General features: G+C 44.0%; 1 protein-coding gene across 1 annotated transcript in view; it reads right to left on the reverse strand.

Annotated features, from left to right (window-relative positions):
- Positions 1–18,064, reverse strand: part of LOC119455662 (DNA polymerase epsilon catalytic subunit A-like) — a 94,153-nt gene that overhangs the window by 47,882 nt on the left and 28,207 nt on the right. The window contains exons 21-28 of the mRNA XM_049668934.1: positions 16,209–16,366; positions 14,855–15,050; positions 9,415–9,540; positions 8,413–8,501; positions 6,826–6,925; positions 6,158–6,238; positions 5,327–5,461; positions 3,615–3,798 (exon numbers count right to left, since the gene is read on the reverse strand). Coding sequence (XP_049524891.1) covers positions 3,615–3,798; positions 5,327–5,461; positions 6,158–6,238; positions 6,826–6,925; positions 8,413–8,501; positions 9,415–9,540; positions 14,855–15,050; positions 16,209–16,366 — 1,069 coding nt within the window. The remainder of the gene's footprint in view (positions 1–3,614; positions 3,799–5,326; positions 5,462–6,157; positions 6,239–6,825; positions 6,926–8,412; positions 8,502–9,414; positions 9,541–14,854; positions 15,051–16,208; positions 16,367–18,064) is intronic.

Genomic DNA, 18,064 nt, shown 5'->3' on the forward strand with positions numbered 1-18,064 from the left:
TGCTTAATACCACCAAAAAAAAAAAAAACTTATAAAAGAGGCCTGCAGCATTACCTTTGCAAAATAATATTGCGACAATAGCATGAACCAAACACTACACAGCCATATCCCTAAGCTTAGAAAAAGGCCTTACAGCATAGCATGCTAAATGAATTGTTACATCGTTGTATGCCTTTCCTGAGCCACCTGTATACATGCCATGTGCAGGCACGCATCACATTAACGGATCGGCAATCAAATAATGATGAAGGTTTTAACCAAAGCATCCATCTGCTGCATCGAGGAGCCAAATCTAGGTACCAGGGAAAGTGCTAGTTAAGGCAAAAAAAAAATGGAGTAGTTGGCTGGTTGACTTGTGTGACCATACTGCTATAGGCAGATATGCAACATGAAATAAATAAGGAAGACAAGTGGGCAGCCTGTCTGTTTCTTGTTACATGTCATTTTGCAGCGCAAAGTTAGAAAAAGAAAATGTAGCATTACATATAGAGCATAGTTCTGAATACAGCCAAACCGCGATGTAACTAAATTATACTTTCAGCGAAAAACTTCACAAAAGCGCGAATTCTGTTAATTTGAAGTTTTAAAGTTCCAGCAGTAAAAATAATTTCACAATTTCACAGAACATTCTGGTGCATAGTTTTCTTGTCCGTAAGCACATATATAAGCAAATTGCAAGGAGGTCGGATAGCACGGTTATGAGAGCCAGCGCATGCGGTGCAGATCACGCCGACAGCAATGCATCGGCATGGCTCACGGCGTCCGCGAATTGCTTGTGTTGCGTCGCGCAGCGCCATAAATCTTGAACACTGTGGTTGACCACGCTTAGTGCCTGCAGCCGTCACCAGGTGGCACCCACAATTCAAAAACAGAAGTGTAAAAAGATACGGCTATTCGTCCTAGGTTAAAAAAAAATGGTGCAGTTTCGCTAGAGAGAAGCATTGATGGCGACAGCAAAGAGACAACCACACAAAGTAAGTCACGCACACTCGAGCGAGCATGAACCGATTTTACTCGATGACCATGAACGCTCTCTGTCACGAACGAGCGAATGTTTCACACCGCATCACCAAAACTTGAGAATATGCGATCGCCAACACAATGCGCATCAAGGCACCAATCATCTCGGCTTGCCTTTCGCACTCACCCCAGATTACCTCCAACATACAACACGTGGCCCGCGTATGGACAGCCATGCACAGCCACGGTTAGAGTAAAGGAGGAGGCGCGCACACTAAGAGGAGAGGGCAGATGGGCGCATGGCTTCTGCCCCTCCCCTGCCGCCCATCGCGTGCTTTATCACGCTACTGCGCGTTCACCCCCTCCCCAAGCCTTTGCGCTAAAGCAATCGTCAGCTCTCATGTTTGTTCAAGCGTTGTAAGCTGCCGTGTGCCCTACAGCCTCCACAAGTTATTCACCAACGCAACAAATGACGCAGTGATGTTTCCTGCATACCACGTCCCGGCATGTGTGCTTCGATGTTGTTCGTGCCGCTCAAACTTTTCATGCGCAAGGAGGCTTCCAATCAGCTATTGCCTAGGCCAACATTTTATCATTTCTTCTAGATTTACAAGCCATGCAGGCATGCTTGTAATCTTGCTTGAAATGGATGAAAACTTTGTTAAATAAGAACCATGTCACAAAATTACTATGTTAAATCGCGAGAAAGATGCGTGGTTTTCAATGGAACTAAGATAAAGAAATGAAAATAGTTTGTTACATCGCGAAATTCGTTAAATTGAGGTTCTTTATACAGTAGAACCCCGCTGTTACGTTCCCGGGTGCTGCATTCTCCCGGCTATTACGTCGTTTTCGGCCGGTCCCGGCACAGCTCCCACAGAACCCAATGCATTGGTAACCCCGCTGTTACGTCGCAACTGTGGGATCGTTCCCGCATCATACGTTGCGAACTGCCACCCCGCGCCGGCCCGAACGGCCATTTTGACTTTTCATGTCGCTTGGCTTGGTTGCTTGACGATGGCATTGGCCGCCCACAGTGCCGGGGGCGACACTTATGACGTATTTTCGGTTTCCGCCAGCAAAAGTATGGCCCTTGAGACCTGTATTTGCTATCTAAAGATGGTGTCTATGACGCGTTGCGGCCCTAAAATTGGTTTTGGCTCATAGATGTTCCGTATAAAGTCCAAGGGCGATAACGCCGTCGCCGCACGCCGTATGCTGTACGTGCGAGTGAAAGCTTGCGAGGGGAGCCAACGACCACGTCTAAATCTCGTGCGCGAAACAAAGAAAAGCAGGGAGGAAGCGCGCCTTCTTCCGTTGCGCTCAAGGCACCGGCAAGGAAGCGAGGGGGGAGGGATAGCGGGCGGCATTGTGCTCTGGCATCAACTGCGTACTGCGCAGCGGCGCGCGGTCGCGCGGGCCGTATCTTGAAAGCGATCTGCGTTGGGGGCAGAGTCTACGCAGTGTAGGTCCGTCGGCAGCTCGTAGCTTTGTGCGTGCTGTGTGTTCTCGGCGCTCAGTTTGCGTTGAAGCGATAGACAACAGCACGAAGGTCACTTCGCTCGCTTCTGCAGCGGCGCTTCCACACGCCGCCAGCGTTTGACAGCCCGCGTCTGCGCTCATCGAGTGTGATGTGTTCATGTTTGCCTGTGGGTTCTGACACCATGCTTGTTAATATAGTTAATAAGCAAATGTTTACAAGTTTATACAGACGATAAAAGTACTATTCTTACTTTGTATAGCTGTCTACTAATTTGCTATGGCAATCGATACTTCGGCTGTCGGGCGAAACTACGACTTTTTTTCACACGTAAGGATTAAAATAATATTGTGTGCAGTTCAACACTACTGCCATGTCTCAATTTTTCCTGTTGGCTCTTGCATTTCCTGGCTCTAACTTTTTTTTTTTTTTTTAACGGTCCCGAGAAAAACGTATTAGCGGGGTTCTACTGTATTGAGGTTTGACAGTATAACACGAAGTGTTTTTACAGAATGGCAACTCAGGAGGAAAGAGCAAAAGCTTGTGTTATTTATTTGTGGAAACAGGACAAGGACAATACACAATGCTTAATCTCTTGGCATGCACTAAACCATCAGGTCTTGCTCACTAGCTCGTTGATGAGCAAGCTGGTTATTGACCCTAATGAAGCTGTCTAATGTCACCATGACACTTAAAGAACTCATGACAAGTCACAAAAGCCTGAGAGTTTGTGGAGGTATACCATACACTAAAAAATGAGCAGATCTGTGCAATGGTAATGTGCTGGTATTGCTTTTCACTTCAAAGATCAATTTTAAAGTGGTGTTTGATTTAGCAGACACAGTATGTGCTTAATAAGAGGCTTTTAAGATGCAAAATATGTGATACCTGCTGGCTGTTTTTGCAATTTGCATATGCTGGTTTGCCCTGATAATAAAGTTTGCTGCCCATATGCCTCCCAGCATATCTGGTAAATTATATTAGCAATGTTCACTTACCCGCGAGCTTGTTCTGTGAATAAATTTCACCATGAGCACATGCCTGTACTGTCTGGTTTCATGTCTTTCATAAGCGTATGCTGTTAGCTCTCGAGATAACCTTCAAATGGTCATCCGAAATCAAACATGTCAGCTGGTAAGTAGCAGCAACATGCCCTAATGAAGTTTCTTGCAACTTGCCCTTGTTTGTCCAAGTGGTGGAGGTGGTCCCAGCGTCTCCCGCCATGACTTCTTCAAGCTCTCTTCATTGTTATTTTCAGGTGACCGTCCCCTCTTCCTGTGAGTCACGGTTGCTACCACCGGTCTAACGTGTGAGCTGTGGCCAGGCTGTCCAAGGTCCTCAATGTCAGCCATCTCAGGCTGAATCCTCAGCAGTAGACTGAAGCAAAGTAGGTCATGCACAAAACTTGCTTGCTTAAGCATTCCAAGTGCACAAAAAAAAAGTGAACAAACAAGGCAAGCACAAATTAGTGTCAACTTCAACAAACTAATTTATATTTGCAAGATATGATTCACATAGATAAGGGGCCACACCTGTAAAACATGCAAAATTACTTCTTAATATGGGACGTTTAGTGATAAAATTCAATCACTCTAATTTTAACAGCATGATACACTGTGCAAACAAAAATGGTGGCTAGAGGAAAATGCTGCTTTCGCGCAGCTTGACAATGCGGAAGTCCCAGAACCAATGAAGCATGTGCTAGGTTTTAAGGCAGTTTGTACAGAATCATTTCTTATGAATTGCAATGTAACGTCCACCAAAATTGATAGAACATAATGTTTTTGTTTGTTCGTTTTTAAGATTTTCATTTATATAACCCTTACACCTAGTGCGATTGACAACAACAGGACATAACAAGGCAGCAGCACCACCCCGATGAAATGTGCGATATTAAGTGTTAAGTACAAGTGCTACACAAAAACACACAATGCAGCTTAGAGAAGAGAGGCAACTATGCACTGAAATAGACATCTGTGTCTTTAAAATCACATAGTTAACAGTAGATTTACAACTTTCCTGCATCACTCATTCATGGCTTCAGACATCAGTCAACTACTATTATGGAAAAAAAACACACCACACAGAATGACTGAAAACTAGGGATGTTTGAATATCAATATTTCCAAATAGAATCAAATACAAATATTTAAGAAAACCTACCTCTGAATATCAAATTTAATACCGAATATTTTCTTATTTCTAAACCAAGTGAAATATGACACATGCGCAGAGTCCGTCTGATAAAAAAAATGTGGCTTATACATATGTCCTTTGGCACTTGAGTGTAATACCATTCACTACTAGACATCCAGTCAACTGAGGAGGTTGTAAATGAAGAACAACTGACTTCAGTTATTTGGCACATGTATGACAGTGCCTGTAATGAAACAAGGGAACAGCAAGGCACCAGATGCATGCAGTTTTATTTTTTCATGGCTTATAAGAGAAGTCCTTAACCATAATGCAACTCCAAGCAATGCTACATGTCATTTTTCAAGCATACTTACACTTTGATCAGACTATCTCCCCGTACACTTAGTGCTTCAATAAGTCTTTGAGTCAATAAGTCAAATAAGTCAAAAAGTCAAGACATTGACTTCACAGTGGACTGAAACTGTAATCGTGGCAAAAACCCTCATGTGGTACCTCGTGAGGCACGGAACTCGCAGGGTTAACCAGTATGTGCTAGTCCACCTGCTTCAGAAATTCCACGGCGCAAAGCAGAAGCAGACAAAGAACACACAACAAAGGACAGGCGCCAACATCTAACACAGAGTTGGAAGTTGGTGCCCCTCCGGTCTTATGCTTTTTTTTTTGTCCACATGAAGCTCCTGAAGTATTAATCACCAACTGGCAACTCAAACTGAGATTATGCTTGCCTACCGGTTGTGGCTGTTGTTGCTTGGGTGCAGCAGTGAAGAGCTCACTGATCCTCTTCTGCTTGAGCACATCATTTTTTTCAAGAAGCCGCTTGTGTAGCCAGGGCGGATGAGCAACACGAGGCACAGGATTCGGTACCTGCACATTGTGTGGCATAAACACACTCGACTGTGGGTACAAGCCATAATGAATGCGAGCAAGAAGCTGCAGAGTCCTAGAACATACCACCACCCACACTTTATTCCATGAGATTCCCTCAAGGTCAGATTCACAATGTATCTTTTTTCCCCCCCATTTTAGCCTGAGAAATATCCAAAATTGGCTGCCATGCTTTAATTTTTACAGCTGCAATGCATGTGCCACAATCTACAAACTTTGTCATGTTCCTGTAACAAAGCCATGCTCTGTAGAATACTCATTAAGTGAAGAGTAGCTTACTACATACAGCTCACAAAAGTTCCTAAATTTAATCATGGAAAGGCAGAATTTTTAACAGCAAGCACAATACATTTAACTACGTTGCAAATCAAGAGGAATATTCTTGGTGACACAGTTCTATGTAGATCTGTAGAGCTTGGCACAAAGTTCGAAGTTCTAATTAATCTGCACATGCTAAGCAAAAACTTGCAATTCAATTTGTTCATTGCGTTGCATGGCTACAGTTCGCCTGTGTAGACCGACAAAATCCAGGAAATCGTTAAATTAATATTTCCTGGGATACACCTAAGTGTAACTTGACAAAACACTGTCCACCTCACTCATGTACCAACTTTACCAAAATATTCAAGTCTATGGATCGCACAACAACAGTTTAACAGGTGGGCTAAAGCTCACCTGTTGAAGAGCTGCAGGAATGGTGATGATCTTCTGGATGGCGCTGCCTAACCTCTCAATGTAGTATTCCCAGTCAAGAATCTTCCAGGTTTTGAAAAGACACCAGTAAAATATACAATCACCAACTGTTACTGCTAAACTAAAAGCGTACAAGAAAGCAAAAATTTTATGTAGAGCCCCCCGCATTTTTAGCTATATCGCGCGAGAGTCCATCACGCGTCATTTTAGCACCTTTAAGCAGCAATAGTCAACAAGACCGGCAGAAGTACTCTCAAGTGCACTAAGCACTCTCCTGCTGCAAGAGTTGTCTAATGCAATGTTCCCTTCAGGACGACGTACGACCATATTATAGTGGTTCTCGCACAATATAGCTAAGAATGCGGGAGGCTGTACATCTAAAAAGCTTTAACTGGGTCAAGAATCTCATGCACTGTCTATATCTTATTTTTAAAAAGGTAGCCAGCTATAGTGAGAAGACAAATATGAAAAGAAATAAAGACAAAGAGAACCAATTTTTTATTCTACACACTGGATGCACTGAGGTTATTATCACTAATGTTAAATATATGCAAACAAGTTATGAAAGAAAATAAAGCCAATGAATCTGGCATATTTTTATGCATTTCATCAGGGACAAGAATAAGCTATGCAGAAAAAATTATACACACAGTTCGAATATCAAAATCGTCAACGGAAGTCTTCAGCCATCGTCTCAGATAATGCCTCTTGACACTTGGCTCAGCTTGAAAAATAGCCAGCGGAACAGCCCTGAAAAATTGAGTAGTGCATTACTTCAACATTAAAGCAACACACCATATTTTCAAATCAGAATTGCAAGACCTGCTGTACACACTGGAAAGATCCTTCAATACAGAGATAAGTGCCTCCTGTTTCATTTATCAGAGCTAATCAGATGATCACCAATTACCATCAATCCATGAAAATGGTTCAACAAAACAAAGCTTCCTCATCCTATTTAAACTACTAAGCGTAAAGTACCATGTGTAAAGTACTAAGTTCGGCATAGCAATTTAAGACATATTTGCTTCTGTTTTTGCCTGAGGAACACATGATTCTGTATGAATGAACACATTAATTCATATAGATGTGGTTACAATACACATGCTTGTAAAGGATGCTTTAGACATAGAATATGCATTGACCACCCTCCAACATATCATTTAAGCTTCTATCTCTCTCTCTCTCTAAACTAACAGCATGAAAGTATAACTTAGACATATGAGAAGAAACGGACAACCACAGCTAGTCCAACCAAACAGCCCAGACTTGCTCTCTGCTTAAATCCTTTTCTTCAAACAGACACAGATATAATTGCAACCAACTTTTTTTTTTTTTTCTATGGGAGCCAAAATAACTGCTGTTCCAACAGCATGTTCTAAAAGTGCTTACTATAGCCCTTGTTAAAGCAGGCATACTGTTTACCTTTGTACTTGAGACAAAGCTTTGTATTGCAATGCCAAGGCAAGAACTCTACAGCAACATAAAAAACACATTTATTCTGCTCCATGCTGAGGACCCTGTTGTGTGTCTTCATTCACCGAGCTCTATTCAACACTAAACGTGCACCAGTCCAAATACTGCATGGTGCATTGATAAGGGAGCCTGGTATGATCAGCCTTTCCAGCTAAACTACAATATCAGTGGTGCACAAAATGTGCACCCAAGTTCGATTTTGCATTGAGCTTGTATAACACGATGCTAGGACACATTACTCAGCATTTCTATACAGAATAAATTCAAAATACACGTTTATGGCAATGCTAGACCGAAAAGGTCATTTTCTCTGTGAAAAGAGCGATAGCAACATCTGTCGTCGAACATCTAAACTCCCACTGCAGAGACGTTTCACTCTCTGGGTGACAACAATTCGTAATTCTGATTTATTCTACATAAAACAGGCAAATATTGCCTCTAAGCACTGTATTAAGCAAAACATACCACAAAGTTCATATTCGGTGAGAAAATGGCATGCAAATTAACTGGTGATTCAGCCAGAAGAGCTTTTCGTACAGTGATCCTTCACCAAATGCTCAAGCAGTGGTTGCCCTGATAAAGACAAGTACCCTCGTCGAAACACTGCCTACAGAGATATCTCCAGTTCAACTAATGTTGATTATTGTTAACAGTGTCATCCCCACAACATTTTTATTGGTGTGGGAGTCTAGGCAGTGCGGCCTTATTTCCTAAAGGCACACATTTGCTTGACAGTGAAGTACAGCAGATGCCTTCGTCACCTTTCTGTTACAGGAGCCCCTTCAGGTTTCTTGGAGATGACGTATCTACAGCTGAGTCCAGCATCTTTGACCATCTGGTCACCAAGAAACTGTCACATGGAAGAAAGCAACGGTGCGGCAATTAGTCTTCAAAACAGAACAGCTCCACAGAGTGCATGCTTGACGACAGAAGCATTTTTTGAATCATCGCTATCAGCTTATATTAAATTAGCTGTAGGAAAAGGCCTCTTGCAGAGACTTCCAATTACTCTTGTTCTGCATTGACCAAGCCCACCAGTTCTTAATGGCAGAGTGAAGAGTTCAGGGAAGGCCTGTTACTGAGATAACTGTTTAAAAAGATTATTATAATAAACTGAAAACATTAGCCACCATCTTAAGATCTGACACAGATTACAGGGGATAACAAACAGTGGAAAGATGGATTACAGTGTCACTTGCTATCTCCTTCCCGTGGAACATCTGCTTGGTGTTTTTCACTGTTTTTAAAGTCAAACACATAGCAAGAAATAAAAAAGGAAAAAAAAACTACAAACACGAGCGGTGCTCACAAGCCTCTTTCTTTTTCTTTTTTTTTTAAGAGAACATAAATGAGCTACATGAATAGTGCCACTTTGGCGCTAGAGCTGCCACAGATGCCAATTCAGTTCACGACTTTTGTCATGTAAAACTATGTATCGTTGCTGGTTAACTGACAGAGTCTATAAGTGGTATCTCATCGCTTACATTCCTCTCATTTCCCTTTACGAACTATTAAGCAGTATATGTTAAAATGATTACCTTCTACGTCCTGAACAGTAAAACCAATGGTAATTACAAAAGTGATAAAGGAAATTAACATGACTAGTCTTCGGCTACACTCCACACTACACTCCACACTGGCAGCACAGGTGCATGCAGTGCATGTGTTATGAATGTGCCTTCCTACCTAAGCACCTATTCTGCATGCAAGTATTGCTCACGACAATGTACTGCCAGAAGTGCCGTTTGTCTTGAAGTCCTTACCTCAGCAAGCCTTTTGGCCGTGGATATGGAAGTGGACTTCTGAACTCCATAGTCTTCCAGCTTTCGAGACATGCTCCGATTCTCGGAGATAAGTTCAAAGAGCTCATCGTCTGGCATATTTTCTGCCTGCAAGGGGAAAGTCAACAATAGGAGCAAGAAAGGTATGAACTGAATACTGATCCATCTTGCCCTCACCAAGAATTATTTTCCAATGCCACATTTAACCTTCTGTATCATTTCTGGAGACAAAACTGAAATCTACTGAATTAAAAGGCAGAACGTTGGCGAAGGAAAGTTGGCAAATGATTAATTCAACACATATTTTACAAAATCATCGGTGCAGATGAGTCTATGTGTCATTAGGCACAGATGTGAGCAAACTAAAGTGCACAAATTTTGTCTTAGCGTTAATCTGCTCCGACATATTCCTACATCTGCCTAACAATGTTTTTTCGTCAAGCTATGTAGAGCAGCTGCCTTGCCCCCGACACAGTATATTTCTACCATGTCCCCAAGTCAACTGGCCTTCGACAAGAATTAAGTGAATGTCTGAAAATAAAATGGCCTTTACACAAAGATAGCAATACCCCATTCAAAAACAACTAAATAGAGTAGATACTGAATTCAGCAGTGAAAGGTCACTACTAAATGGCAGCTCTGGTTTTACTTGGCCGTGATGTCATCATTTATTCTTTCCTGCATCCCATCCCATTTCTTTCATGGAGGCTGCCGAATGGCCTCAGTCAATGCAGATTGTTTTACTGCACTCGAAGCGAGGGATTCATATCATCTTTCCTATGCAAAGGCTGCAACTTTCAATATATGATTTTACACCTCCTGCGTTCTCGAAAGCATTCACCAGCGCACACAGGCTGTACTAAGGGGATATTAGCGGGCAACATTAAATCAGGTTCACAATCATACGCTCTCACGGCTCTGTTTTCATTGATTGGGTGGAAAAAGGTTGATTACTAGCCGGGAAAATGAGGGCCAAAGTTGACTGTATATAATTTCGAGCACAAACAACAACACTAGTAAACCAGTGTTATGTCACGGATTCCAAGTATTTTTTTTTTCTGTACATTTGGGCCCTTTCTGTGAAGAGAAAGTTCTCAAAATTCTCTAAGTTGAGCCTATTGTTCCTTTAGAATGCAATATAATTTTTTTTATAGAGAGAATGTTCAACTGTCCTGAGCAGACACTGTCCATATCACTGAGGTCGCAGCAGTTGGTGTGGGAAGTTCAAAGTGGCATTGCTGTCTGCCCTTTTGTTCTTATGCTATTTTTGGCTTACCAAGTCTCTATGCGTGGCCAGACTGATGTATGTTTGGTGTGCAAGAAGAGTAATTTAACAATCTAGCCTAGCGTGGTATTTCTCTTTAGTGTCTCTTTAAAATGGCATCAATCTCATCTTACTGGAGCAAAAGAATGTGTGAAGTTGTGCGTATAAGGGCCATGATATGATCAGCCAACTACTCCGTTTTTTTATTTGTAACTGAGACTAGGGAGGCCAATGTGGTCATGCACACAAAAAATTGGGCTCTCAGAGCAAACTTTAACCAGAAATTTTATTTTAAATCTCTAACTCTAAGCCCCTCCACCAATAGTGACAACCATTTTTGCATGGCATGTGAGACATCACGAGTCGTGGGGCCACCACTATGTCGTATGCTCCAAAACCACGCACTACACGCCGTGACGCGAGGGTGCCTAGCAGCAATTAACAACTGAGCACTGATGTCCTTCACTTCCATTTTTCTGTGCCCAGTTCAGCTCCCATGCATTACCTAAAGAATGGCACCACCTAAAGAATGACATCTAAATCTACTTGCTCCACATGCTCTGGCACCCAACGGCACAGCAAAGGTGTCGTCGATGCATTGTGCCAGCAATTCGTTCAATTGGTGCATTAAGCACAGCACAAACTAGAAAACACCTGCAGAAACTATCTCGAGCTGATTGTCCGACAGCCAAGACATGCATGCGAGAACGAAACCATGCAAAAGCCACACATAATACAATTTGTGATGCCACACATTAGTAGTGCCAGACTGCTACATGGTGGTGCAATATAAGAATTATTTTAATATAAATTATGTGCAGCACAAAATGTGCCCAAGTTTTGCCAGTTTGCAGAGGGATACATATAGATTAATACTAGGGGTGTGCAAATACCGAATAGTAAGTCTCGAATCGAATACCGAATCGAATATCGAATAGGAAAATTATTTAATAGAAACTCAAATATTTACAAATTCTCATGCAAAAAAAGCAGCTGTTGTACATGATCTGGGGTCAACTTCTCCCTCCGGGCCGTAACAATGTTGCCAGCCGTCGAAAACAACTTTTCACTTGGTACACTTGTTGCTGGAATGCCCATGTACTTCATGGCCATCTTGTACAGTCCTGGGAAGTGTTGCTTGCCTGTCTCTTTCCAGAATGCTAGAGGGTCTTGGTCCTTACTGCAAGTGGGCTCTCGAAAGTACCGCTGAAACTCCTCGATGTTGGCTGTTTTGAAGGAGTGTCTTCTTTTTGATGACGCTGCCAGCTTCTCAATGCTGTCCCAGATACTGCTGACGCGCTCCTTGTGAGCTGTAGATGTTGACGCTTCAGTATAGTCACTTGATGCTTCTCCTGGAGAGCTCTGCAACTCAGTTCTTGCAAGCTCCACGAGCCTTGTTTCCTCGAATGTTTCAGCAAAAAAGAGGTTCTTAAACCTTGGGTCACAGGCGGTTGCCAACACATACTCCTTTTGCTCGTCCTGCCCTGGAAACCTTGTCCTCATGCTTTTCAGCAAGTTTCTTGCAAACTCTGAGGTGTCATCATCGGCTGCGATGCAGTCTTTCAGGACCACTTGTGTTCCATAGAGAAATGGTACTACTGACAACAAAGTTGCATATTTCTGGCCACTAAGATCTTTGGTCGCCGATGCGATTGGTTCAAGAGCTTTGACGAGCCCAGCCACTGCTTTCCACTCCTGTGGTGTCAGGTTGGGCACAGTTGTCTCAGAGGTGGCAAGCTCTAAACAGACGGCTTCTTTCAGCTGCACAAGACGTGAGAGCATGTCATGCTCACTGTTCCATCTTGTTTCCACGTCTTGAATAAGTTCCAAAACTGAGAGCTCCATCCGTCGCTGGCAATCCTGCAGTCTTGCCGCAGCTTGGGCACTGTGTTTGTAATGACCGACAATTGCGCGACACTTCTTGAGAATGGCAGGAACTCCTGCTGTTTCTTCATTGGCATCTTTTATAGCTAGTTGCAGTGTATGGCCCATACACTGCATTGGGACGCAAGAAATGCCCTTAAGGGCCGCACGGAAGTTTCGTGCATTGTCCGTCACCACATAGACTGACACTTTCTGCAGTGGCAGCTCCCAGTTATCCATCATTGCTTGCAGGTGCTCCAGGATGTTGCAAACAGTGTGACTCTCGGTCACACTCCGGTTGTCCAATGCAAAGCTTCTCATCTCGAAGTTGGAGGTTAAGTAGTGGCAGGTAAGACTGATGTAACTTTGGTTAGACCTCGACGTCCACATGTCACTTGTAAACGAGATCGACTCTATGCCTTCCTGGAAGTCCGCATGCATTCTCTCCTTGACAGCCGTGACTGTGTCTCTGTACAATGCAGGGATGATTGTCCTCGAAAACGTCGCGCGACTGGGTATCTTGTACAACGGCTCCATGTGGTTCATCAGCTCTTTGAAACCTCGATTTTCGACACAGATGTAAGGCTGAAGGTCAAGCGCCAGCATTCGGGAAATCCTGGTGGTTATCGCCGTTCTCTCGCGCTGCGATAGGTCCTTGCCCGACTTCAGCGCACTTTTGATGAGCGGCTGTGCGCCTTCTGGTCTTCCTTGCTTCCCGCTGTCTCTCACAAACACACTGTGCAAACAAAGATGCTTGTTCTTGAGATGGTTCGTAAGTGGCGTCGTTGTACTCGATGGCGTTCGAAGTTCCATAACACAGCTTTTGCACGTAGCCTCTTGGGCCGAGTTCTTTACGAAATGTTTCCAAATGGCACTTTTCGTTCGTTCAGTCATGTCGCCCCTGACGTCGGACTACGTTTTCCGACAGATAACGCAGATGAAATTCGGGAACAGAGTACGTCGGCTTTCCGATAGTGAGGGACTTGGTGGTTTCTGATTGCCCGGCGAAACGACGCCAACGGCTAACGATGTGGAGCGCGTGGGGTGACGGGGGAGGGGAAGACACTGGCGCCACCTTTATCCGGCTTGCAAAAGTAGGAGAGAAATTGGTTGGCTCTGCGGCCGAGAGGTGGCGCGAGTGCTGCCCGCAGCGACGGGACGCAGCCAATGCAGCACGCCGTGGTGCGCGGTTTCGCGGTTCGCTAGGGCGGTTTCCTTTCGTGCTCGCGAATTGCAGTCTCCGATTCCTCTCAAGTGTATAAAGTCGCCGACCGATTTTCCGGACTTCGTGGGGACCGAAAACTAGTCCGAAAAGTCAAAGTCCGAAAAACTCATTCACCCTTAAAAAAAAAATTTATTAGGCTTAGAGTGGTATAAAAAATGTTTGATAATGCCCTGCCTTATACTACGCTTGGAGGCGATCAGATTTGCTTGTATTTGCGCAAGACTGACATCTCCGCATACAGTCGACAAGAGTGTCACGGTAGAGTGTACTAGATTCTAGTCACGGTACAGTGACCATTCTAGCCACTGTAGTCACGGCGTTGGAGATCTCCGTTAACGGAGATCGCCATGGAGGTCGAAGAAACGAGCCCCGTTATTTCGCACGTAGCCTCCGAGACGACAGAATCGTGCACGCGTGTGTGTCCCAATTTTGGAGGCCATAGAGGCCCCCACTAAAAGCCAAGCCTGGTCAAGTCGGCGAAATTCTAACAAGGCGTCTTCCAAGAACGGGTAGCGTGGCTCGGAACGAGCGATTTAGTCCAGAAAATCGAACTTGGGTGCCTAAATTCGTCGAAAAACTGCATTAGCTCTATGGGAACCCAGAAGGTGCATTTATGAAGTCCGGAATATCCAACAAGTCCGAATTTTCCGAGTCCAAAAAATCCGTCGGCGACTGTATACAACTCTTGCTTGTGAAGGAAATGAAACATGGTGCAGCCTGTGCGAGCGGCGCAAACAAAAGGCCGTTTTAGTTCAGTTTCACATTTCGGCTGTGTCACGACCACAATTAAATCTGCGTGCTATCAGGTTCGTGGCATTCAAACTGTGTATTTAGAGTGTGTTTCGCATATTACCCGCCAACTGGGCTCGCCGAATATAACGAATATTCAAGTAACCGAATACTTAAGATTCGATTCGCGAATCGAACTATTCGAGAAGTTACAATTCGATTCGTATTCATATATTCGAGTATTCGCACACCTCTAATTAATACACAATGCACAGTTCAGGTTCGAAAACTCGGTGTCATGGCCCCTTTAATTAGAAGAGAAAAAAAGAAAGCCAGGTTACCTTGCTGTACAGCACATCAAGCCAGTAGTCGGCTACTTTGGCGACTGCTGCATAGCATTCCTCCAGTGTTTTGCCCTTGAGGAACGCCTCAAACACCGATGACTGGAAGATCTTGATCAGCTGGAGTTCACCACGTCGCTTCACCTCGAATCCTTTCAGTTCGGCCAAGGAACCATCAAAGTTGAATACTGCATACCTAAGCATGACCAACCGCATGAGGCACTTGAGAAATATGATACGTATGTTCAGTTCTACTCTAGCGTAGGACAGTGCTGGCCTGTCAGTGAAGTAGCCAATAATACATTTGTATTGGTAAAAATCCCTACTGTCATAATTCATGATTACCATTAACATCGCTGACAGCCTCAGTACTGCATATATAAAGGAACAGGGCTAGTTATGTAGACGACACAGAAATTTGAACTGCTGTGAGTTTACGATGAAGAGAGCAATACCCTTATTGTTGCAGGTGAGTACTAATGAAAACAGTTCAAAGTGCAATAATCAAATTGTAGAATTTGCACTAAAGTTGAAAGTGATACCAATACAGGCTCACCAATGCAAACAGCTCCGCTTAAACAACAGGAGTAATCTGACAAACCTATGAAACTCTCAGATAACACAATAAAATGCCAATTAGATTGGCAGTTTGATTTCCCAGCATGCATTTTAACCTTTTTCAATTATTTCCAGGTGCATATCTTAACCTTCTTACCCGATTTATTCAAATTTCACAATGATAAAAACCGTAGCATGTAATTTAATACAACTGTACTTCTGCAAGCAAGTCCAGGTTGCCGGAAACTGCCTGGTTACATGAAACTCAAGGAGTGATAATGTCTTTATAGCACTTTCTATGAGACCTTGATTGTCATACACCATTTTAAGCTTTCATATTGAACTTTCACAAAAGCGCCTGCTTCCGAGTTCTCGTTCAACACAATTTTTTGTCAGCAGTGTGAACAGCTAGGATCGTATTTTGCAATTATTCTTGTCTTTCAATTATGTCAATTTCTTCTGCACCAATAGTCCAGTCCTGGAGAAAGCACTTCCTAGCAGCTTGTAAAAGCCAGGCGCAAAAGGGGAAATGAACAAAGAAAATTATCATTGTAAAATCTTGCCTCTGGATTTATTCTAATAAGGCACCTGTAAATTATAATTCCGTAATGCACATAAGAATAAGCACACACAGTGAGCAGAGATATTAAAATTTCATATTTGCTGTCACAATACAGAATGTTTTCATCAATATTTGCAACTCCTTGCCGAGTATCTTTATTAGAACTTCAGAATGAAATAAATGTTGTTTTGAATGCAAAGAAAAATACATATTTGTTACAACTGAATGCCTCACCTCTTCTTCAATTTCTTGCCCTCTTCCTTAGAAGCTGGCAGGATCATGGCCAGGTAAGGGCCATCCACTTCAAAAAAGATTGAGTTCTCTGACCGCTGGACATACTCGAGTGTCTCAGGATTGACAAGCTCGTGGTACTGGTCGTTTGTATTGTGCTCCTACAACACAGCAACGCGACAATGAGACGTCGTCATTCCAACACCTTTACAATGCTATAGTGACATTAAAGCCACATGCACGCTAGCGAAAAAACACATGCGGCGCGCCTCCGCCAGCAAAACGCACGCCACGCACGCAGCCACACGGCAGCTTTTTCATGCCACGGGAGGGATCGATCCAGCACCGATTTTTTGTGATTTACCGCGTGCCGCGGATGAAGGAGACCAATGAGAGCGGCCGCTTGGGTGACGTGCGCGCGGGAAACTGGTTTCATGCGGACTCGCCCGACCGCTCGTTTCGTACTCGCGTCCAGTGTCAGCCTGGAAATTCGTTTCGCAGCTATCGTCTGCACGCGTCAGCTCCCTGACGAAACTGACGGATAGTTGGAGAAGGGTCGAGGAGTCTACGCTGTCACGTGACTGCCGCAGCGGCGCGCCGCCAGTTGGTGCGGCCGCCCAGCCGCAGCTGCGTTTTATCGCCAGCGGTGCGTGTTTTTCACTAGTGTGTATGCGCCTTAAGGGTGTCCCCAACATCAAATTCTGAAGTTCTCCTCTTCAATTTCTTTAAGGCACTGATGTGAACCTTCCTTTTTTTAATTTTGAAAGGACTGATGCTATTCCCTACATATCAAAATCATCTCATGATAAAAACAGGTAATTTGCATTTTTAAGATCTGAAGCTGGCAAGCTTCAACAAGCTGTGACTCAATTTGCAGTGACGTCCTAAATGTGAAATTTAACGCACTGCCACACGCACACACACATGCATGTATGTACATGCACAGACACACTAGGCACCCCTTGGCTTGACAGACCTGTCAAGGTTGTCTAGTTGTTCCCAACAAACTCTATTCTCTAAGCAATTGAAACTGAAAGTAATCATTGCACAGTGGCGTAGCCAAGGGGGGGGTTGGGGGGGTTCAAACCCCCCCCCCCCGAAATTTTTTGCACCCCCCCCCCCCTCCCCACTAACCCACCCTTTTCTCTCGTCGCTTCGCGCTGACATATTTCAAGAAACCGGTGCTACTTTCACACTTTCATTCCTGGGCGCTTCCGTTTGGGTTGGTAATTTACAGCGAATCATGTCTGCATATGGAAAAAAAAACTGTCACGGTGTTTGTCAAGGCCTTGACACTCTGTGAGGTTTTGAGCGCGAATGTGGCGGCCGCATTCTGAAACAACAAATGCCCAACAAATGCGCAACAAATGAAGCAACAAATGCGGCAGCCGCATTTGAGATGAAGGCGAAAATGCTCGAGGCCCGTTTACTTAGATTTAGGTGCACGTTAAAGTCCCCAGGTGGTCGAAATTTCCGGTATACATTTCCGCCGCTTCCCTTCAGGTGCCGGTTAGGCCGCGTTCGCGTAGGAACTTGGTCTCAAAGCTGTCGGAAGCGGCAAAATCTTGCAAAAATCCGCCCGCCTAGGCGGCAAAACAAGCAGAAAAACAGGCGGCGAGCCAAATTGGTCTCGGACCGATTTTTTCGCCATGGCGAAGCGGAAACGCGGCGGAAAGTCGTTCTGCTCGACCGGAAGCTACACTAGCATGTAAACTTCCGGTCGTAACATTGAACATGGCACCAAAAGTAGGCTGTAATGCTGATCGACGCGATCAAGAACCACCCCTTGCTCTACGACAAGAGTGGCACTCAAACGTACTGTCAGCAATACTCGCGATAGTATTCAACGTCGCGCGACA

Source organism: Dermacentor silvarum, chromosome 6 (genome assembly GCF_013339745.2).
Source record: "Dermacentor silvarum isolate Dsil-2018 chromosome 6, BIME_Dsil_1.4, whole genome shotgun sequence".
NCBI lineage: Eukaryota > Metazoa > Arthropoda > Arachnida > Ixodida > Ixodidae > Dermacentor > Dermacentor silvarum.